General features: G+C 36.8%; 1 protein-coding gene across 4 annotated transcripts in view; it reads right to left on the reverse strand.

Annotated features, from left to right (window-relative positions):
* Positions 1 to 24,987, reverse strand: part of CACNA2D3 (calcium voltage-gated channel auxiliary subunit alpha2delta 3) — a 385,811-nt gene that overhangs the window by 10,050 nt on the left and 350,774 nt on the right. For 3 of the 4 annotated variants that reach the window (XM_071439768.1, XM_071439767.1, XM_071439769.1), the window contains 4 exons: positions 16,553 to 16,628; positions 13,064 to 13,116; positions 11,465 to 11,520; positions 7,975 to 8,086 (listed from right to left, as the gene is read on the reverse strand). In XM_071439768.1, coding sequence (XP_071295869.1) covers positions 7,975 to 8,086; positions 11,465 to 11,520; positions 13,064 to 13,116; positions 16,553 to 16,628 — 297 coding nt within the window. Of the gene's footprint in view, positions 1 to 7,974; positions 8,087 to 11,464; positions 11,521 to 13,063; positions 13,117 to 16,552; positions 16,629 to 18,104; positions 18,151 to 24,987 lie in introns of those variants that run through there. The other variant, XR_011681184.1, reaches the window with a different exon arrangement.

A 24,987-nucleotide genomic window follows, 5' to 3' on the forward strand; every position in this document is an offset into this window, starting at 1 on the left:
ACTGCATGTTAGGAATGCTTCAAACATCCAAAAACTTAGAGTGCACAGCCTTCAGGATGACTGAAGATCCTCAGTGCAGTGAGGCATTGGACTGTCTGTGACCTTTCTAGTGCAGCCACCTTTCCATATGAGGTGTAGGAAAATGGAGAGTTTCCATCTCCAGCTTTAAAATGTATTGGCAGTTTTTCATCAAAGAAATCAAGACCAGAAATCCCACAAGCTTTAAATATTTGCCAGCTTTCATACCCCTGAACAAACCCAAGGTGAGTGTGACACGTGTGGGCCTCCACAAGCATGGTGGGTACCTGGTTCTGTGCTCACAGTGACCAAGAGAGGGGACACAGAGACTGGTACAAAGCAAATCACATCAGAGTCTCCTAAAGACTTTTTCTTTTCACAGTGGCACCTGGTTAACAAGACCACAACAGAGAGGTCAGGAAAGATATCCAGGCTGAAAAATGCAGCTCCACTACAGCATGTTAGCAAATATGTGTTTTTAGCAGAGTCCTTTAGCTCACTACACAAGTAGTTGTGGTTTCTATTGAGAGACATCTCAGATTGTGTTTTTTAAAATGCTATATGATTTCTAAGCTAGGTTCTAAATATAATTTTAAGATTAAAAAGCAAGTTGATAAATTCTGGTTTAGAAAGGCTCACAGATATCATATGACATCGTAAAAGTAACATTTAATTGCAAGAACTGGTAGCTACTCTTTTCCACAACTTTAGGTCAAGTCTCATCAACAATATGACTCTAACAAGGAACTGCACAACAGAAACTGAAGTATAAAAAGCAGAAATGACCTGGAGATTCACATTAAAAGAGCAATAAATCCTGGAGCTAAAGTCCTCACTGGATGTGTCCACAGTGTGTTTTGCAAGGATGTTGTTAATTTATTTCTGTTAACATAAACTTTAGCAATGATTGAGAAGGCCACATCTGAAAGACTCAAGCAGACAACGTGCCATCTTTTCCATAGCCAGCTAAAACTCTGCATTGGTTTATCAATATATAAATGTTCCTTGCAAGGCTTTCAAATATTAAGATTCAAGCTGTTTTTCTAAGTTAAAGGCTTTAAAATATTCATTAAGCTACCCCAAACCCTTTAAAAAGGAAACTGCTCCATGTAAAGATGTTTAAGCCATGTTTGCATTGTTTTAAATCTGCCTATAATATGAATATATTACAAACTAAAATAATGTTACATTATTAGCAATTCTTCACAAATGTGCCTGGCTTTAAAAATTCATTGCAACGTTTCTCAATTTCAATAATCTTTTTCCTATCCCAAGCCATTATTAATAAAAATAATATATATTACTACTGAGCTCTATATATTATGGCATACATACAACTTTTTAAATCCCTTGTCATTACAAAGCATCCTTTCATTGCATCAGCTACTATCTATCATTTCATTAATATTTATTAATGCTTGTTTAAAATGTAAAATTAAGCTAACTTTTAAGTAGATTATGATTTATATTTTAATGGAGTACTGATTTTAACTATGAAGAGTGAATGGGTGCAGATCACCACATTCCCCTGCAGAGGTTTTATTGGAAGTGGGGAGTTAAGAGAAAGAATGCAAGTCTTGTCCTGATGGTGAGAGAAAAATCTGATAAGCTAAACTTAATTTTCACTAAAATTCCAAGATTTTGTGGTGCTTTCAGAGGGAGACATAAGGTGGCAATCTGTGTACAAACAACTAAAATGCTCCAGAATTCAGCAAGCATACAAAAAATGTTCTGAAACAAAAAAAAGAAAAAAAAACACAATCCCCAAGCAAACAGAAATTCTCCAGCCTTGAAAACTGTCCAAGGGATTGTTAAACTGATGACTGGCAGGCACAGACCTGCCTGGTAACTTAGATATGTCTTGCCCTATTATTTTATATACCTTTTTTCTTAAATGAAAATAGTAATTTAGAGTGTTTCCTGAACTGGTCATTCAAAATATACATTATCAAAGGGTAGAATTAAATTGCCCATACAGTGACTTTAAATTACACCTGCATGACAAACATTATAATCACTGGTGCCTTTGAAGTGAAGAGAAAGTTACTCAGCCTGCAAGTGGAGAAGTGTGGGTAACACACAATATAACATTTTAAGCTAAGTATAAAGACCTTTAATAAACAATTCTTGCAGTTTAAATTGCATAATTTGATACTTTTTACAAGGAAAGAACAAGGAAAAAATATTTTTGGATCTTCTGGAGTTTTGGGGTTTTGGCTAAAATAAGTTTCTAGAAATACTGCTGTTGCCTCAAGTTTAAAGACTTTTTAACAGCCATAAGTATTCTTCAAGTCTGGAAGATCTACTTTTCAAAAGAGAAGTGCAAGATAATTCCATATACTTAGACTGTGATCCTTGAGACTTCAACAATGAACCACTGAGGCATGCAAAACGCAGAGCTTCCCTTGAAGATACTCCTTCAGCTCCATGCACACCTAAGAAATGTGCATGGAGCTGAAAGAAATGAAGGACTCTCAGCATTGTGAAGAGCAGTCCTGAGCAGTTTGGCTGCAGCACACCTGGGACCCAGCATGGGCACAGGTCAAAGCATCCATGGGCCACCGTCCTGCGGGTACCGGGCACGGCCGCTGGGAAAGAACACACAGGGTGGGGAAATAGAGACACCATTTCCCTTGGGATGATAAAAGGTCCATACAGTAAAAAAGAATACAATCCAAAATGTCTTCTAGAAGATTTATAATTTAGAATCTAGAATCTATAACTTAATGCCCAAGGACAGACACAGGGACATTCAGAATACATCGATAGAGCTCTGAAAGAGAAGAAATCGGCCCTGGATGCTTTCCCTGGTTTATGTGGCAAGCTGGTTTGTTTAGAAGTAAACTAACTACATCTGAAAAGGCAAATGATTATTTATTTCATGGGAAATTGAACTGTGTATTTATTTTCACGTTTTAAACATGATCAAGTACAGCAGTTTGGCAAGCTTCTACTGAGAAAGAAATGCGGAAATATTTTAGCAAATGGTGGTATGCCTCGAGATTAAGTGGGTTTTAAAAACCATTTCCATTTTAATGTCTGCAGATTGCACTGCTCCTGACACTAATAGACTCATGCCCTGAGCAGTCTGCATCTAATTTGTGTTGTTATTTATCTGTTACTGCCAAATCTGTGCATTTAGTGGACAAGTCTGAAATTTGCCATTATAAATCCACATGAAGGGTTCAGTGTCATCCTGAACTACACTTCCATTGCCATTTACGTCTTTTTTTGACAATAAATGACATTCAATGCCCAGTCTATGAGAAAGCAAGAGAAACAATTTGGTTTCTTGACAGTTTTCCTTGTTAACTTAATGTCTGCTTACTAACATTCTATTGGGACAAATAGATGATAGATGGGACAGTGTTTAATCAATTAAGTAGTTCCTATACATTTTAACAGGCAATTTACAAGTTATGCCCAACAAGATAAAGTACATGCATTCATCTTTTATATTTGGCATAATTAAAATATGCATAAATCTTTCCCAGGGTTAGGATGATTTTACCTAAATGCTTCCTTGCTTCCCTAGTGACAATATGGCTTTCTTATATTTACTTTCCTCTTTGTCTTAAGATTGTGAACAAAGGATCAACTGGAAACAAAACAGTTTCTTTGGGGTTTTGGTATTGACTTTGTAGACCCATGAGTGCTGCAATTAAAAGTGAAGGGGGATTTTTGGAAGTAAGGCCAGATTTTTGATCTTCATCCAAGTCCAATATGTCATCACACATCAACAGGAGAGGTTAAAAGGGCAAATTTTTAAGCATTTGACTGTGCAACTGCTGCCTAATCTGTATACCCACAGTTTTTACAGTGCACACACAAATTTGGCAACTATGCACTCAACTGGCTCCTTGCAACTTAGAAACTTTAACATTAAAGTACAAATAGTCAGATGACTAAATTGCTTTACTCACCTTCATAGCAGTTATAGCTGAAATTAATGGTATTTTCCCAAATGAAGCTAAATAAAAACATTTGAATTTTCATGCATAAATGAGGTTTGCAATTAGACAAAACCATTTTTGTTTGTTCTACAAAGACATGGGAGAATATACTAAAAAGACTGGCAAACATTTTCTAATCAAATGTCTTAATAGCCATCATCAATTCTATTTTATAAGGACTTTGACATTCTAAGGATTCTTTTCTTAGACACTTTTACTGCAACTAAAATTTGTTATGATGATATTCCCAGAAGGCAAAAATTGGTGAGGTACCCTGTGAGCATTGCTGAAGAACATTGGTTTGCACACTTATATTTAAAATTGGCTAGAATATTGGGACAATACTTTATAAAACTACAGGCAGCACTGAGACATATAACGTCTAAAACTTTTGATGTCTAATCAGAAACTCATCTTTGAGCAGCACAGCACCTTTAAAGCCCATACCAAGTCCATCTGTCATTAGTGTAGTTCTGACTCACAGAACAAATGCCAGTTGAGACTGATAAAGAAAAAACATTTCTCTTTAGCAATTAATTACTGTCAACGTTGAGGCTGTGATAGAACAGCCTATGATATAAGTTTTCAGAAGTAAAGGGGTTTGTTTTTTATTAGGTTTTTTGCAATAAAAAGGAATAGCTTGCTGGAAAATATGAAACCAATTCAGATTTTTCAAAAAATCCCAGTTTTTCTCTCTTGTTGACAGTGCTTAGAAAATGTGGGTTGACTTGTTTTTGATTGCTGTTTAAATAACAGATTAATTTAATAATCGTTGGGATATTGAATAACAACAAATTATGGGGTGGGACAGCCAAACCCTGACCCTAATGACATTCTTATGTTAATTCTTATTTTCTTTTAGGCTCCTGCTTTCTTAATAAAACCTATATTTTTGAAAATCGTTTTTAAACGTTGCAATTTATCCCAAAGTAGTTTGCTTGTAAGAGATAAGTTTACATATTGAGAGTGCATTTTATATGTCTGTATATATTTATTGCCTGACTCAAAGCCTGCTTAGGTGTATAGGTGTCCTTCCATTGAATGAGCTCCCAGAGATGGCTGTAAATGTGAGCCAGCTGTTAAAAAAGTAATTAGCAGGTAGTCCTTTCTACTGTGAGATTTATTTTAGCATATTTCAATTTAAATCCAAGTGCCCATGATTAAATTTATGATTGGAAATGTTTATGAATTTTCATTACTGCAGTTGGTAACTGTCCCTCTGTGCATGGACAGAGTATTTCTACAAGATCAGTAACAGCACACCCACAACAGAATAAAACTGAGCCTCTGCCCTCACCCTGTGACCTTGCTGGCTATGACTGTGACTTTGTTAGCAAAAACACAGTATTTGTGCCCAAAATGTCTTATCTGAGTAACATTATATGGTTTCAATTAACATCAGTCATCATTTTTACTTCTACTAAGAGACTGTTTTCAGTCTCCTTTTTCAGACAAGGGCTCTATAGTAGTGCCTGGCACTGCAGGAACAAAAGCCAGGGACTGGGGTATCTTTTGACACAAACTTGCTTAAAGCAGAGTATTTGCACAACTTTTGTCTGCAAACCTCTTCACAATATACTGACTTTCAAGTAGTTTTTCAGTATTCCACAAGGTGCATAATCAGGTAAATATTTACAATTATCTTCTTCTATTTGCAATAAATATTTGCAATTATGTGTCACAGATTAACCTATAACATGATCTAAGGAGGACACAGAAAAGAATCCCACTGGCTCAAAGTGATGCTGCACAGGTTAAGCACCAGCACAGTGTCAGCTCCAGACTTGCTGCATCAAAGATTGAACCTGAATTCTGACTGATTGAGCCCATCATTCTTAAATTACAAATATTAAGCAATACACTTGCTTGTAAAAATATTTATTGGTACTGAAGCTATGAAACAGAAAACTGGGTCAGAAGATGTAGGTCTACAAAGGACTTTGGGTCAAATTCCTGAGCTGTTCTGCGGGAAAGTGTCCTGGGTTATAACAAAAATATTTGGAATCCAATGCAGTCTGCAATCTTAGATGCAATTTGTAGATTGTTAATGACAGTGGGTAAACGGGATAACGAACAACTTTCCCATGAGAATCTAACAGCTCTTCTGGATTATTTCTTTAGGTTTTGCCATTGCTTGTGGAGAAAAATAATGGGTGCCTTGAGATCAGTTTGCAACTTACAGGGTTTTCTTTTATTTTTTTTTCCACTGTGGAACACAAAATGTTTTTCTATGAAAAAGATCTTAGTGCATTATTTTTGAAATACTATAATTTTCACTAAACTCAGTTTCCAACTTGGTGTGTTCCAAGTATTGCAGAATTGTATTATTTTTGAAACTTATTTCCTTTGACCTGAAGTTACCTAGGAACACAGACTAAAATCTGCATTCCTTTGAGAAAACCTAGTCCTGTTAAATTAATCTTCTTTGCATGGAATCATGTCTGTTTGCAATATTTAAACAGAATCATTCAACGGTTAGGGTTTGAAGGGACCTTAAAAACCATCTGGTTCCAGCCCCCCTGCCATGGCAGGGACATCTTGCACTAGACCAGGGTGCTGAAAACCCCATCCAACCTGGCCTGGAACACCTCCAGGACTGCATGATAATTTGCAGAACTTCTCAGTAACTTTCTGTTAAATTATCACAAAATAAGGCTGCTTAAATTCTACAATGTTGGCACAAAGCACTCCCAGCAGTGTAACCTTCTTTGTATTCAATATGTCAAGTGGAAAAATCACGGCTTGATTTTGTTGAGTTTGTACTTTTCAGGGAGTGGGACCCATTGTTGCATTTAAAGGGTTCCAGAGCATCAATTTACAAAGCACTCTCATACTTCTATTCCACAAAGCCATATAAAACCAATTATTCATACTAGACATTAACAATTTCCTTCTACTTAAAAGTTGGTCAGTAGCAAATGAAAAGTGAATATTAGCACTTAAAATTTATCTGCAGTGTACTTACTCCTGTTTCCTGTTTTAAAGTAATGAAAATATCAAGGAGAAAATTTAGGACTAAGTCCAGAAGCACACCTATTGACTTCAAAGTGAAGTTTTCACCTTTATTTGCTAATTGCATATTGATTTAGCCTGGAAAGGAAGAGCTGTAACAATTTTTGTTTAACTTATAAATTCTTCCTGACGTTTATATTGATAGACAAATTATTGCTGTAAATACTAATCTCCTGGTGATGACAAGCTCTCAGCATAAAGGAAATCCAATTAAGAGACTTATCAAAGTACAGAAATTTGCATAACCAATACCTATGCAGTTTCACAATTAAAATGTACCAGTACTACAGTCAAAATGTCACAGCACATGGGCAGCAAATGCAGAAATAAATACATTTTCAGTGTGAAAGAGGAAAGCTAGACTGAAATCTTCCACTTCTTTTTGCTCTATAAGGGACAAGTTTACAGGAGCACTGGTAGAAATGACATTACAGCACTGTCATGTGAGATTTGTTATTAACTCAGCTTCCCAGCACTGGAAGTTTGGAGAATAGATTTAATAGTCTCCCACTCTTTCAGACTAACAGTTCTAAGAAGGAAAATCTGTTTGGCATTCCAGTAAAACAACCAGATCTCACTGTAGCACAAGGGAATTCCTGACCTATCCAGCAGGGTTTCACTCCTGGACAGGAGACTGAACAGCACTTACCTTTGAATCTAAGTCTTACAGCCTATGCCCCTAGAATGCTGCTGCTGCCTGTGTTTAGGAAAAGAATTAAAACATTCACTATTTGAAATTAACATAAGCCTCTACCACTTTGACATTTTTTTGGTAGAAAGCAATAGGCACGGCTTTAATTTAAGAGCATCAAAGTTTTAAGTGACCCCTGTAAGAGGAGAAATGACACCTTGACAGAGGTCAGTACCCAGGATAAAACACAACAGACTCGTACATTCTTCCACACAGCCTCAAATAATTCAGTTTTATTGCTTTGTCACAAACAGTTGCATTAAAAAAAAATTAAAAAAAAAAAAAATGGAAAGGGCTTACTTGAAACAGTCATCGCAAGCAATGTTCCCCGTGGTCTCCTTTATGGTGCGCTCGGAAACAAAGGCTGGGTACTCTGTGTCACAGGGCTCCAGGGTCTGCTTCAACCTCTGAGCTATAGGCACAGGAAAAAACATCTTGATGTTAACATGAGAAGAACAGCACACAAAATTGTGAACAACATGAGATGCTGTGTTACAGAGCTCACAGAGAACGGAAATGTTACTCAGCTTCTGCCACCCTGTGAGATTTCCTAGGCAGTGCATAACGCTATTTTTTCAATTAAATTAAAAAAAAAAGTTTATCCACAGAATGTAATTTTGCAAGATATCGCTGTTAAAGTAGTTATTAATGGTTTAGCCATTGCCAACCTACTTTACATTTATGCATGAGTTTTTATTCTTTCTGTGTGTAGATCCAAGATGGATTTACTGTCACTTTTATCTCAGTGGTGCTGTGCATCACTAACCTTTATTCATGGGAGTTTACATTTATTTGGTATGTAAATTGTGGTATATTTTACTGAAGCCAAAACATGTATTTTATATTACAGCTGGGGAATCTTTGTAGGGTTTCATCAGTTAAAATAACTCTGTGGGTGGGAGAGGCAGAAGAGTTACTTTACCCAACAGCAATGTTTGTTATCTGCTTCCCAAAATAGTAATAATTAAGACTCCATAGCACCTTTAATCTGAAGTCTTTGCAATGCAAGGAAAAAGTGTCACTATTTCCATCCTACAGATCGGGAAACTGAGTTACCAGGAAGCAGAGGGGCTGGTTCAAGGTCAAACTACAGGACAGCTGCTCTTCTGGCTCTCATTCTGAAGTATCTGACACAAAATGTTTCTCCCTCATTCCCTTTCTTTTTCTTCTCCACCCCTTCATTGTTTCTTAACACAGAGATACACTTTGCACATCAGCACAAATGTTAGTCCTATCTTAAACTAATTGCTAAGTGGGCAAACAAGATGAGGTATGACAAAAATAGATTACACAGAACAGGCTCTTGGGCTTGACAGACCTTCCCTGGAGATGATCTGTTTGAGTGAGTGGTGCATCCACTGAGCAGTGCCAGGGGAGCCACCACATCTGCATTTCCAATCACACCAGGGCAGGCATTTCTGAACTGTTCACACTTGTTGTATGTGATAAAATCCCAAAAATTATTCCATCAAATGCACAGATCTCAAAGGAGGTACTAAAGCTGGTCAGAAAAGTTTTGTTATCTCTGATGTTTTTCACTGTGGTTGTGAGATGTTTAATGGTTCAGTATTTTTTAGAAAATTGTCTTACTAGCTCTACTGCATCTCTTCCCTTTCTCTTCTGTTTTCCTTATCTGTTGTCAGGAATGACTGGAGTTTATCACCTGTGTTTTGAGTCTACCCTCACTTGTATCAGCATATGGCTTGTGTATCCAAGAGGCTGAAAAGATTCACTGGTCTCACATTTCCTGCACCTCACCAGAGTCCAGAAGGTGATGGGGTTGTCCAAGGTTTAGGGTTCTTCTCTCTCATTTACAAATGTGATTGCAATTACAAGATCTTGTGCAGAAGTATTTTCCAAAGCAGGGTTTGGCAAAGAAGCATCTCCACAGTACATCACATTCTATTAATGTCACAGTTTCAGTGGGAAGCAATTTCTCCACTCGAGAAATTAATGGGGTTTTTTTTGTTTGTTTTTTTGGTTTTTTTTTTTTCCCTGAGCTTTGGTAAATGTTCTTAAGTAAAAATTAAATGTGCAAGTTTATTAATTTTAATTTCACAAAGTGCAGTCATAAATATGACAACTCTGTGTGGTAACATAGCATTACAGAAGACAATACCTAAGCATTTGCTTTTCTCTTCTGCTCTCTTGTGAAATATCTTCTGCTTTTTCTTCCTAAAATATGCTGCTTCCAAACAACCATCCCTTGCTATCTAACCAGATATGAGCTGGGCAAGCACTACTCTAAAAATACTGAGATGCCAATGAGCATCTTGAGGGGGTATTTCCAATACTCCTAACTCATCAAAGAAGTGGAGCAAGTGACTTGTGAAATTAAAACTTCACTGTCAACTAACCATGAATGGAAATTTCTCAATAATACTGGTCCATCAAAGTGCTGCACTGATAGTTTTGTTTTAAATAAAAGAAAGTTTGGAAGTTATTATTGCCTCTTCTGTAACGAGTGCACTCTCAAAACACAAACTCAGACATTCATTTTCATGAGCTGAAGAGGGATGTTGTGTTTGAAAGATATTTTCTCTAGCATACAATCCAAGTTCCACTGGATGTTTCATGTCAGGCTATATTAAAACATATTTGTGCAGTACATTTGGAAAAAAAATATATATTTCCTACACTGGCTGCTTTGGCTGCTCTGCAAGCACCAGGGACTAGGACAGGCACGGCTGCTACTCCTCAAGGAAGGGTTTTGCATTTTCTGGGTCTGCACAGCAAACCTGGCTGTCCTTCACAGCCTCAGTGGTAGGGATGGTTCTCTTCATGCTTAGGGAAATCACTGAACAGTTGGTCTTGGTTTTAGGGGCCTGACTGATATTTTATCTTCAGACAGGATATTATTTTGGCATAAAGACAGCCTAGTATCCAGGCAATGCAAATATTAAATGAAGCCTAAAGCAGCAATTTTATCCCCTGCTTTGCTAAGAAATATGCAAATATGAAGCTGAAGAATTCAGTTTAAATTCTTACACCAGTCAATGACACACAGCACAATTTGCCTATTAAATTGTCACTTGAAGAGCACTGCTCTTGTAAAGTGGCCCTTTAGTTTTGAGAAACATTTCTAAAAATGCCATAAAAAGTCTGGTAAAACACAGAAAGACAGCTTACACTGAAAACTTCCCATTCTTAGTGGAACTATTAAAAATTGTCATTATTTCAAATGAAGCTTCTGCATTTTAAAAAAATATTTTGAACAAATTGAATTTTAATACATTTTAATGTCTATTTTTGAATGGAATAATAAAACAAAATACAGATCAGCCTTTTTTAGTATAAAATATACTATCTTAAGCTTTAAAAATTATTTTTGTATGAAATAATAGAGATGGTCATATTTCTGTACACTTTTTTGAAATGGCATTTTCCAGGACAATAACTCCACTACATTTTATGGCAGCTCTAGGAAAAAAGAAAAAAAGTTGTACAACTAAAACAGTGTAATTGCTTTATTCACAAAGATTGTTTTTGAATGAAGAGAAATGTTTTTAAAAAACATATTTAATCATCATCTACTATTTTAACTTTTCTGTCATAGTAGTGTACAGTGTTCCTAGAGTGCACACCAGCACTTACTGGTTATTCACAGAAGATCTTAATTCTCTTGTGTTTTAGGAAACATTAACAAAGAAGAGAATGCTGGCTTGGGAGGAAAACTGTTATCAGATGTTTATTATTTAATCTAAAACAGTGTACACACATCTGAATTTCAAAAGTCCTAATTACTCTAGACATTTCTGCCATTATTCTAGGGAAAAAAAATCACACTTACCTTTAGCTGTTAGATCAGAGTGCCACCAACTGCATAGATTAAATTCCACAAGGAACCTGGAGAAATGATTAGAGTTTTCACATTATCCCACAGAATGTTTTCCAAATACTGAACTGGCAGTAGCTTGATAACATTAATCCTATTTTAAATAAAAGCTAACACAGAACTGAAATTCAAGTTACTGGCATAACTCTGGGATTAGCACCTACTCCTATTCTCATATTTTTACTGGGTTATTTTTTTACTTCTGAAAACTTATTCTGAAATTAACCCCATCAATAAATCACAGATTTACCCATTTTTAATTTAAAATATTGATTGTATTTGGAATGTTCATTAAAACTCTCAAAGCATGGCAGCACACTCTATTTTTGCTGTTGAACATTATTTCTTCATCATGTGGGTATTTCAACTCTAGCAAAATGCCATGAGATTATAACTGTCCTGGCTACCACACAAGAGCACACACAAAATAGTTTCTTTTATTAATTCTCAAATTGAAATAATAAGGCTGTTTTATTTCGAGGAGCAGAAAAGATTTACCATTGTCTAATGAACTCTAACTAAATTGCAAAGAGCACTAAAATACACCATGATTTACCTGGAAGAATGGACTGAAAAGTATCAGCCAATCAGTTTTTGTAAAGTAAAGAATGTGAAACCAACATTCAGTTCATCATATGCCTGTGAATTTACAATACTTATAAACATAGAAAGTTTCTTAACATTTGCAAATCTGTGAAATGTAGCATCAGTCTCATTTTAACACAATTTATTTCCCTTATATTCACTTAGAAAGCTGCATTTATCAATCTCTGCCCTCTGGCAGCAGCCATTTATTTAATTCTCCTTAACTCTTATTCTGAACTTTGAAAAAAGCTCATACAATTTACAATTAAACAAAATGATTACAAGAAAAAATCAGTTTTATGTCAGTAAAGATAAAATTCACTCATATCTGCAGCTCTGCTTTCAGACAAGAAGAATAATAAATCATATAGCTTAATAACACAATGCATTTTAAGGCTTCCTCTTCTCCATGTGATATTTCTATTTCTTAGGCATCTTCTCTTGAAGATAATGATCATTATGAATTAACTGGGAATTTTAGAAGAATTAATGGAGATAGAAAAATTCAGCAGCATCCAAGTGCACCTTATCTGGCACTGTAATGGGTCCTTCCTACAGAATTTTATGAAGTGACAAACCATACAGTGAGTCAGGGTAACAAGTTCCTGCTCTGACAGCAGCCCACCCAAGCAGCATCACAAACAGCCAGACACGGATCTAAAATTGAACAGTAACCACAGAAAGAAATTTGGGTTGTGTATTGTGATCTGCTAAACAAAGCCATGCAGATATAAGTGAAGACCATGAGTGTAATAAAAGTGAAAGTGCACATAATACAGCCAAAATTCTCTCAGATTTCAAAAATGCAAAATTGAAAAAAACGATTGACAAATATTAATATATTTAAAATGATACAAGAAAAGTAGCATAATGCATGTAAAATGTGAAAGGTACAAATATTAATATTCAAAAGTAGAAATATTTAGCAATTGACAGAAATATTTTAGATTCTTGATGAAATCTACTTACAAGACAAGTTCAGTCATAATCCACTTTACTGCAGCAAAGAAGGCATTATAAGGCTGGAGAGAAGAAACTCATTTAATAAAAAGTCAAAACATGCAGCATTTATAGCTTAACTGAATTCTTCATGTAAAAATCATCCTTTAGATATTCAAATGCATATGGAGCGTAAAACCCCCTTTTTTAAGGATCAAGAAATATTATTATACTGATTATTAAAATGCATAAGTAATGAAATTTTCTTTTTATAATACTTGGTCATATGCACAGATGATCAGTGGAAAAAGGAAAGGTTTTGCAAATGATTCTTAAATCTTTAACCTCTAGGGGTTCCTATTTCCCAGGCTATTGCTGGAGGAACAGCTCGGGCAGATAAAATGAGCTTTTCTTGGGCTGCAATTCACAGGCTTGCCTCTCTATAATGCAAATCTCTGTTCATTACCTCAGCCTCATTAGGCTCAGAAAAGTCTGAATTTACCTAAATGTTTATCTGTGTCATTTCACAGTCCACATGTAAGTACTTTAAGAAGTTTTTTCCCTCCTCCCTCTGTTTTTCTGGATCATAACAAATACAGCAAATCCTTTGAAAATCCTCTGCTGACAGTACTTCCAATACATTCTGAATATTTCATTTTTGAAAAGACTATTAATAGGATTAATCTTTCATGAAAAAAAGCCAGGCAGAAAAGTCAGCTTCCAGAAATTTGGAATTTCTCCTTGTCTCCTTCATTTTTGTTAGGATGTCCTTGTTGCACAAAATTCTGCCAACTCTGTTGGACGCAAACAGAGTATTTTAACAAATAGAAATCATAATGACAGAACTCTCAGATATCTAAAATCATGCCTAACCAGCCCAAACCAGCACTCACTGGGAGCAGTGCTGTTAGGCAGAGCAGTAACAGGACAAATAAAATTTTCAGGGGCCACAGAGAAAAGTTTCTGTGCAGGGCTGAGGATTCAGACCCAAAGGACTCAGTCAGTGCCACGGAAGGCTGAGATCCCAAGAGATCCCAACCCAGCAGAATGCAAAATGTGTGAGACAGGGAAGATTTTCACCTGTGAAGCCCTGTCCTATAGGAAAAAATAAAGAACTACAAGACTTTCCTGGAGATGAAAAAAAAGAAAAGAAAGTGTCAGCCCTGTGGGACATCTTATTTATTTTCGTTCCAAATCAAAACTCCTGAAATTTTATGTCCAAGTAATTAAATTTGCTGTATACTTTAGTTTTCATAATGGCAAATTTCATGTAAAACAATGTATTTGTTATTACTTATGACGAATACTTATTTAGTGTGAAATATACCATGTGTTTTAGTAACTATTTAAATAGTAGAAATTAATTAATATTTCAAACCCTAGTGTATTTGAAAAGATTCATTAATGTCTAGAAAAAATGAAAAAAAATTTTGTTTTGAAATTCCAGTGGAAAAAACATGGAATTACATTGATATAAATGCATTCTCATGAAATGTGATTTTACTCAAGAGCCTTTCCCACTCACAGACAGTTCCTTTAAAAACTGCAACAAAAACTGCAGTTTTATTCTCTCTACATATTTAAAGCACCATTGAGAGCTAAAATAATTTCGTTCTGTGGCTCCATGGCACAGCTACATTTGCAACAAAGTGGTTCTATGGAGAATCATGTAGGTCTTGGAGCAATTAAAACAAAAGAAGTGCTAAATAACAAAGTATCTGGAGAGCTGTTAAGAAGCAATATTATTCTGATAAAGGAATGGACCTGGTGATCTGTAAATCTAGTCCATCCCTAATTTATCACCTCATTCCCTCAGTCTAAAAGGCTGGGAGAGAGTCTCTGATGCCTCTTCTCTATGCTGTTTAAAATAGGAACTTTATAGGGAGTTTCCATCTCGTCCCTGTCTCTATTCCTGTATTTATGAAACCATAATGCTCAACAGGAAGGATAAACATTTGTAAGCAAACCTCTTGCTTAAGCAGAAATTATACTGGATACTGTCTAATAACATGATATGCAAAAAACTGGGCAAAAAACCCAAGAAAATGAGGAATCAGCCCAATGTGTCTCTAATGCAAGTTCTCTTTATACTTTCTCAATTGTCATGGTTGATAGAAGTGATTGAATCAACAGGAAAATAATAACCTAAAACTCTGTTCATCTTTCATACTGAGGATCACCAAAACTCTCTTGAGGTTTAAAAATCCTGACTATGTTTAAATAAAAAAAATCCTTGACATGTCTGAGTGTATCCCATAACAAATACAGGGGCTTTTTTCCTGGATATCCTGGACAAAATTTGGAATAACAAAAAAACTCCTTTTGGATTAGAGCCCACTTTTTAAGGGATAATGCCTCAGCTCTACATGCTGAGTGCTTAGGCAAACTGAACTGAAGTCCCAAGTCTTTGGATAGAAGCTTTTTGTTAAGAGCTGTAATATATTTTAAGGTATTTCATGCAAATGTGTTTCACAGCAGCCTGTTCTATTTCACTAATAGTTTAGGTCTCATTGCAGTCTAGTATTTATGATGGGAAGATGGTCTTTTTCAGGGTTCAGACTTTAGTGGATAAAAAACTGATAAATGCCATAAGTCCAGGTATATGAAAAACAGAATACTGTAAATACCTAAATGAAAACATCCCCAAATGTACAAAATTATTAAAGGGTGGTTTTTTTTGTTTTTTCTAGTTAGATGTGCATTTAAAAATAAATAACATCAGGTAAATTTTCCAGACTGGCAAAATTGCCAATGTTTTGCTGCTGTTCTCTTTACTTAAGAGTTTTTTTGTGCTATTATTGTCATTGCTTTGTGAAAATAGTTCCTTTTTAATATGCAAAACCTCTATCTAACACCTGATCAGTTCTGATAGATTATTACAGCAATCAGTAAAATGGATGCATGGTCACAAAGTATCCTTGGGATTATTACCCTGATAGAGGATTCAGCAATAAGGAAGCGTTGCCTTGGCAAGACCCAGGTTGTCTCTAATCCAGCCTGGCAGAGGGACAGGGTTTGTACTCAAATTGCAACACAAGGGTTTAAATGCATCAAAATTCTACTTTAAAAGACATGTCTAAATACTAGGAAAAAGGAATTGTTAAAATCACTGACTTGCATGCCTTGTCAATGAACTATTCCTTTTGTATAAAAAACCCCTAAATTTTAATTTGAATTACATGTTTGCATACAGAAAAGGCATATGTGATTCCAGTCCCTCAGACAAAACACAACCCATTGCCAAATTTACAAATTCCTAAGAAGGCAAATTCATACAGTGCAAAGAACTTTCTGACAGAACCTCAGAAATGGTGGCCCAGCATTAAAATGATTGAACTCAAAAAACCAGAACACTTTGTGTTCGCTTATAAGGAACCACCCTTTGTATGCTCTGGGACAAACACGAGAGCTGTAAGCATTCCAAATCAAAATAACAGTCTTCCAATGGCCCTGAGATATTTGCAGCAATTTTCTTTGATGGTGGCATGGAAAGATGCTCATGAGAGGAGCTGTACTTACGTCCAGTAAGCTATGGGCACTGTCGCTACTCTCTTTGTTTGTCCTACACATGGCCTGGTAGTCATAAAGGGTAATTCTACAGGGAAGAACAGAAAACTGCTTGAATAAAAGAAGAAAACACAGTGGAATAAAAATGATGATATGGAACATTCTGCTCACTAAGTGGACGGGAAAATAAAAATTGTAACAGCTGGGGGGGAAAGAGGGAATGGGATCGTTAAAATACAGGTTATATGGAAGAGTGTAAGAAATGCTGTGAAAATTTTGTAAGGATTTTAGCAGACTACAGAACAAAGCAAAAGCATAATTGGGAGGAACCAGGGAAGATATGCAGAGAGTGTAACACACAATGGCATAAACAATGTCGGGAGGAGGAGAATACACATCCAACACAATGCGTAAACAATTGGTTCTGGACTAAGATCAGCACATTGAGCCCCAGAAAGTGACAGAGCCTATGCATTTGAGAGGCTTCTCACAACTGACCACTCAAACTTCAGTAAAAGCAGAAATGCTCTTCTACAGCCCCAGCATCTCAGTGCACAACTGCTTTGAAAATGGCATTGCTTCTGAAGGAGACAGAGGTGGAATTTCAGTGCATTGACAGTACAGATACTTGAAGCAGGATGGGTTTACCTTTGCTTATTTTCATGAAGGCAAAATATTCCAGATCCTTGCTGTAATCAACTTATGCTAGAAGCCTCCTCAGATGCATAGTAAACAGGGAAATTTACTTATGCTTGCAATCTTACTCATCATTGAAACACTTCAGAGATCTAAATGTAGAATCCAGAACTCAGAGCTAGTACATGGAATTATTGTGATTATTTCTCTAAATCTGTCTGTCCGTAGAACAATCAATAAACTTTTTCCATCCATAAACAAAACATTTAAAATCTGTAGCAGATGTAAAGAATCTTTAACTGATAATTTGCAACAAGTGTAAATATATAGAACTCACTATTGTTCTTTGAAACATTTCCATTTGGCTTGTGCATCATCAGAGGGACAAGGGAACACAACTGGACAGAGATGGTTATTAGAGATATGAGATGGGACTAAAATGTTTTGCAATGTGTGCCTTGCTTCTAAGTGGAGAGGAAAGAAAAGCACACAAATTCAGCTACACAGAGAAAGTCCCAGAAGCTGCCAAAACCAGGTCATGAAATGCACTCAGCATCACCACGAGGCATCCTGCACTGCATGCCATGAAACCTTGCAAGCTGTACCAATAAAATGTTGTATTCCATTGTGGAAGAGACTATATTTATTTTTTTTTTCTGATCTAATTTTGTGACAGCAATCATCACTAAAAGCTTCTTTATTATGTCTATATTTTCTTTCTGGCTTACAGACAAAATCTCTAACATATTGGATGTCGCAGCTTCAGCTGAACATTTAGCACATGGTCATACTGCTTACATCATTGTTTTTCTCTTTTGCTGAGAATAGCAATGCCTAGGAAGGCATTGTTGTGTGGACTGGCAGAGAGAGGCACATGGGAGACAAAACATAACTAGAGACCTAAACATGGTGTGAGTCGCACACTGACCATCCTTGGCAGCATCCCGCCCACGGCCAGATCCGCGCACCCAGATCTGCCAAGACAAACAGAGCAGTACACCGTGTAAGCTGTGCTGCCTCTGTGGCATGCAGAAATACACCACTTCCCCTGCCTTTTCCCTTCCTTCTTCTTCAGCCTTTAGCCATGCTCAGGATCCAGCCCCTGGAAAGGAATTTCTAGAGCTCAGCCTTATCCACTGTTTAATTCTTTGGGATCCAAGCACGGTGGTGCTGTGTGTGCACCTGGACCACCCAGTGATGGAGGCAAGAGATAAATGCATAAAAAGGGCAGTTTACAGGTGTTCATGTGCTCTGTGCCGAGTATCAAGAAATTCCATATGGATTTCCATATGGATGAAAGACTCTCATCTTGCTTCATTTAATACCTAGCCTTGGAAGCAGAATACATGGTTTTGCCTCTATTCATTGTAAATTTTTTTCAACATATTTATTAAGCTTGGTTCCATGTTTGAAAGTGTAATCAATGTCTCAGCTTTGAGTTTCAGACAGCAAAACTTCATGGTCAACCAGTGGACTTCATTATTTTGCTAAGCAGTGTAATCAGCTGCTATTATTATAATACTATTATATATATCCTAGTATATATATATGCACTGTTATACCATTCTATACTATAAATAGAACATATATACTACTATATGTCATGTGAAAGTTCTATTTTAATTTGAACTTAATTTTTGATATTGCTAAAAGCCTTTCCCCCCTCAGTATTTGAACCTGGATTACATTTCTTATGTAATTATTGCATTCTGATAAAGTCAATAGTTTCTTTAAATGCTCAAAGATAAAAATGTATTAAAAGATGGAAATATGTACTCCCAAAAATAACCAGAAATATGATTAATACTAAACCCCAACATGCTAGGTTATATTTATTGTAGATTGTCTTATGTTATTACAGGGAGTATTCAGCAATCTAAGATTGCACTACGATTAAGGGAATGAAAACCAGTAAATAATGTACTTAGAACACTCTTCATTTAACAGGGAAAAAATTGATAAATTTTAGAGTGATGGCAGAAGGAAAGAGTTTTAATGAACAACCTCAAAATCATGTGGATCACTACAAAACTTGGAAAGGTTTGATATCATCTCTGGATGATATTGGTTTTAGTTAGATGAGTTTAGTTTGAGCAAATATATTTGAATCTTCCAGTGTGAAGGTTCTGGTTCAGGAAAAATGAGAAGTCAACCAATGTATCTGGGTTTAAAAAAAGGAAAACCAAAAAGAAACAAAAGGAGCAAATGCTTAGAAAGGTACATAGCTTTCTGAACAAAAGTCTGGAAGAAGTTTCAGCTTTAAAACAATGCATTTGCTGTCTCAGTAACTTTCAAAGTGGGCTGTTGAACACCTAGCTCAAAGTTCCTAAAGATGATTCAGACAATCATAGCACAGGATGTGCAAAATATATCAGTGAAAGCATTACTGCAAAATGTTCTTAAAAGACCTGGAACCAAATAAGAATTTTGTAATACACTTCAAAGATCAGTGCATGAAACTGAAAACCACGTTGAAATCTGAACGCTGCAACATACTGAACCAGTTCCTGATTCTCTGTCACTATGGATGGTATTATAAGGGTTCCAAGGCATTCACTATTTCAAATCCAGTTGTTTTGGTTTTATTCTTATAATAGGGAAGAAAAAGCCTTCCAGCCCTATTCCTTATAAAAGGCAGCAGAGCATTTGCACTCAAAGCAGTTGCCTACGATGCTGTGGTGCTCCTGTGCTCAAGTGTCATTTCCAGGCGTTGTTTTACTGCTCAAGTCTTTCTGAGATTTTAGAAAATAGATGTTGTTCTCACTCAGAAAGACTTAACCCAGTGTTGCAGAAGAAAGTCTTCCAGAGCACCCTTTCTGAAGTGATTGTATTTCAGCTTTAAGTAACTGTTTGCAGCTGACCCTGCTGTGACCATGCTGACCAGCTGATAATAGTGAGGGAACACAATTTCCTAAGCCCACCTGTGTGCCCAAATGCATGTTCTGGATCACAGCAGCTCCCAGGGGAGCTCTGCTCTTGCTACAGAGGACATTCCTGAGACTTTCTGAAACCACCACGCTGTCACCCTCCACACCTGAAGTCCACAGAGCAATTGTGGTCAGCATCAGCTATTAAGCACAACCAAAATGTGCATTGTCCATTTATGTAACTTCAGCAGCCAAACACATCTTACTGAAAACCCTTTTATTGTCAATTTCCTGATACAGTAAATTCCACTCTCCTACTTTGCAATGGACTTACAATTGAGTATGAATCTGGTTCAAGAAAATTAAACTTCCAAGACCTACCAGCAGCACAGGATATATTGGCAGATGCACTCTATTGCTTTCAGCCAGGTTTTCATCACACTCATGGATTTCTACTTGGTGTAGTATAAAATACCACCAATGACAATTGTAGCAGCTGAAAGGTCTTCAATGCATAAAATTTCAAATGTTTTGTCAGCGGTTCAAGATTTGGTGAGTTTCAAATAATGTGTAGGAATAATAAGTTTTTTACATGGAAGTGAACATCCAGTCTATAGGAAAAAAAAATGCTTTAAAGACCTGAACAAAGGAAGCCAATAATACAGAAGTCCTAATTATTGACCCTACGCTTTATTCAGCAATCTGTGGAAAAATTAGTGATGACTACAGCTAGATTGTGGTGGAAAGGTGTTCATAACTCAGACCTAAGGTGTGCAGCCTGTGGGCATTGTCACAAGGAAGGGAAAGAGGGACAGTGCTGAATGGTGTGAAAAGCAAAGCAGTTCCTAAGCCTAGAGAGGCTCCTGTGGGGAGACAGCAGGACACTGTAGGAAACCCCAGACTGCTGCTGCTCTGCCTCTCACACCTGCACTGGCAGATTATTGGTGTCCAGAAGCTGCCAGGGTAATACCTCTCACCAAAATCAGTGGGAAGAATTAAACTAAATTACAGCATTTTGACAAAACAAACTCGTCATCACATATCTTTGCTTTCATTGCTCAGCTATTCCCAATTGCCAGTGTTCTCAAGGACTAACATGTATAAAAACCACAACTCAGCCTGTATTTACAGAATATGGAATCAGAACTAGGTTATGTAACAAATATGCCTGTGTTTCTCCTTAAGGGTATAAACCTGATTCTGTGTATGAATACGCTGCTTTAAAAGTAATATTTACAGAGACAAAGTCAAACAATGCCTAAAACTCAGAATAAAGACATTAATTTTAGATATCACAGGATTAAAATATGAGCAGAAAACATACCCCACAGCAACGTGGGAGTTTCAGTGTGCAGGTACCAGATGCACATTTAGTAAATGCTGAAATAAAAATTAAACCTTGTTGGTAATGACAATTTGTCCAATGCCAAGTCCAACAGCTGCAATTTGGAATGTTCCTTCAGTCTATGCCTGATCTTCTCCAAAGCATACATGTACTATTTGCCCAATTAATAGGCAGCTAAATCCATGACTGCAAAAATCCACATTAAAATAAACACAAATTTTAAATGTTAGTGTGAATTTAGCACAAAGGGGGGAATATTAAGATATTAAGAATATCTTAATAAAATGCTTAAATATTAAAAATTGGCCAAAATAGAAAAATATCCTTCCTTTGGAGGCTGTGCTGCATCAGTGAAAACTGTGTCCTGTTGTTAAGCAATGAGTTACTGTTCTCATGATTTGGATTTAAGAATTTACTAAACTTTCTAGGAGAAGAACAAAGTTCTGAATTTCTTTTATTCTCATAACCTGGGGAAAAAAGCACTTGCTAGGTTTTGCTTATAAAGCAAATCAAGACAGATGAAATTCTGCCTCTTGGTGCATGAGGAGAGCACAGGTGAAGGATCTGCACAACAAGAAAAATTGGGAAACAACAGAAGCTCTCAGAGCAGCAAGACCTTGATAGACTGAGCCTTAGCTTCTGGGAAAGCTGCATTTCAGGGGTGTGCCACTTCAGTCCTACATCCTGGCAAACTGGTCAAATGCCAATACTGACAAATACCAAAATTACAAAATTACTAAATGCCAAATACCAATGCATAGACTCTTCTGTGTAAGAGGATGCCTGCTGGAAAGAGAACTGCAAGAGGAAATGATGCTGCTTCCATATTTTTCATATAGAATTGCTCCGTTTTCCTCCTGCTGGAAAGGGTGAAAGTGTTTGGAAGTCAAGAGATGTTTCATTTTCTCTTAGAGATTTATTATGCTTATTTCTTTAGGGATCTCATTGCTTTGATAGCCCTTAATTTTCCTGATGTTAGTGTTGGTTTTTAGATTTTCATGGTTTGAGCTGTTGGAATTTTTTTTTCACTGTTTTTATATAAACAAAGTGCTGAGAAAAACATAAAGAAACTTTTCTAAGTTATGTGAAGCAGATACTTTTCCATAAGCACATCCTAATTTATTTAATAATACATTTAAATCATATTTAAATTATTTAACTGTGTGCAATACTTAAGGTATAAGATAAACATAATTTTACTAAATGAAATCACAGAGCATGTCACGTTGCTGTGCAGGCACTGATATAGTTTTTCTCCCTAATTATAAACCCCATAAACTAAGAAAATATACATACATACATATGCACACATTATTCAAAAGACGTACTGAGTTTAAAGAAATTGAGGAGGGAAGGAGGTATTTAAGTTCACTTTAAAAAATAAACAGCGAACATAAAAATTGAATTTCATCCTGCTGCAGGTTGAAAAGAAATACAGTCAGCAGCAAAAACCCCCCTTTTGTTTAGCACTCCCATCTCAATCCTACAGAGCACTTCTATATCACTCCAAATGTGCAGTAGCTGGGAGAGCAGACAGAGAGTTGTTTCATTCCCTTTGTGGGTGCAGGGGCTGGAAGCTGGCAGGAATCACGAGGTGGGAGCACACCCTGGCACTGCCACTGGGATCTGTGCACCGGAGGAAGAGGGGACTCCCAGCCCCACGGCTGCTGGGGCTGGCAGCAAATCTTCTGCAGGGCACATCAGGCTGCACAGAGCCTTCTAAACTCAGCCCAAAGGGAGCACACCAGCTCCAGCAGGGCAGGGTTATAACATTCACCTGCTGGACTGTACATGCCGTGTAGGAAGCAATTGCAGGGAAGGATGGCTCTGGGCATTTTCAGAAGGAAATGCAATGGCAGAGCTCTCTCTCAGCTCTGCCCCCATGGTGAGAGCAGCAATGACAATATAATGTGTGCAAGGCCCACTTGGTGCTCTCAGGGAAGTGGTGCTGCTGACAGATCTTGCCACTGAACCAAGCACCCTTTTTATTTCCTTCTTATTCCATATAAATAAATGTTGGAAAAGCAAAACACAATCCTCACCCAGACAAATTAATAATCTTACAAATATTGTGAATGCATCTATTTTTTGTGAGAACCAGCGAAGATGTCTTCTTCACATAATTTATTTAAAGGCTTCATCTAACACAGCTCAAAGACAGTTTGTTGGGGTTATTTTTGCTGCTGCTATCTGTTGTCAGGAAAATTGCTCACTTGCAATTACTCCACTTTGATTCTATCCCATCTTTAACTGATTTGCAATGGTCAGTTTATCATGGTTGAATAATTGGCTCATTGTGTTTACATTTTTCTTAGTATGCAGCTCAGTTGCACTGACCTTATGCCTTCATTATCTCTAATAATGAAGTACAAGACCAGCAAAATCCTAACCAATGGTCCAGTCCAAAGATCCACCCACTACATTTTACAAGGAGCTCTCAAGCTAAGCCTGTTTTCTCAATGGTGGTACCCATCACTGAGTAGATCCTCTGTTTGAAATGCCTTGTTGGGCAGGACTAAACAAACTGGGACAAGTTAAAGAATTATCCCTTGGTTTTGACTGTATTTTGTCCTTTGCATTAAATAAAATGCTTCATCTCTTGTCCAAACAGATCCTTTCATTGCCAAATCCAGTCTATAAACAGTGGTATTACTTCACTTCCTTCTACAGCATATGTTAAATATATAGTGCTGAATGAAAAAAAGTCACCACCCTTGGAAAACTAGGACTGGGGATGGGTGATTCCATGAGTGCTAGATGCTCACATTTCAGGTCAGTCCTTTCCTGGGAGTGGTACTCAGCTGCCATGCACAGGCACAGCTTAAGGGAGCTGATTTACCAAGCAAGCCCACAAACCAGAGAGATTCAGAGAGGCTCTGCACACACCCTCACAGGTAGAAGCTAAACTCAGTGATGGATGGCAGCAGCGATATGTCTTTTTATTCATACTAGAAATGCATAGGAAAATGAAAAGGAAAAGTATAAAAGGAGTTTTCTTGTGCTGAAGAGGACAAAGGGGTACAAAACAGCTCTGACCACATGAACAATTCTTAGACCTCATGAAAGCCATGAAGATTCCAGTGGTGAGTTAGAGGTAAAAGGGAAATTTTATTCTTAATTCCTCAGAGTGCATAATTTATTTCAAAGGACAACACAAAATCACTGTTAGTTTTTAATGTCATCATGATAGTGAGATCAGATCAATAGTGACAACCACGTTCAAAGGTAAGTTAGCATGTGAATGGAGATGGATTACTGGGAGAACACATTTTCCCTTCAATAGCAGGACATTTTGCACTGTCTAGCTCGAGAAATCTCCAACTTTTTATAGGTCAAAATGATAACGTGGCATAAATGTTTTGCTTTAGAGCTTTTTAAAACTGCTCAGTAGTGGATATGGCCCAATTCCTTTTCCACCTGAGCCCAGTGGGAAGAGGAAAAGGACACAGTTTTAGCATTGCAGTCAAATAAACCATTGTTAAATAAGAAACTCACTTTAGGCTGACTCTAATACTCTCAATATTTGATGTGTATGGAATCAAATTACACTCAGGTTGTATAGAAAAGATACAGAGGTATAGATGAGAATCCAGCCACGC

The sequence above is a fragment of the Agelaius tricolor genome, unplaced genomic scaffold, assembly GCF_023055355.1.
Source record: "Agelaius tricolor isolate 1412-34295 unplaced genomic scaffold, bAgeTri1.0.p SCAF_14, whole genome shotgun sequence".
Lineage (NCBI taxonomy): Eukaryota > Metazoa > Chordata > Aves > Passeriformes > Icteridae > Agelaius > Agelaius tricolor.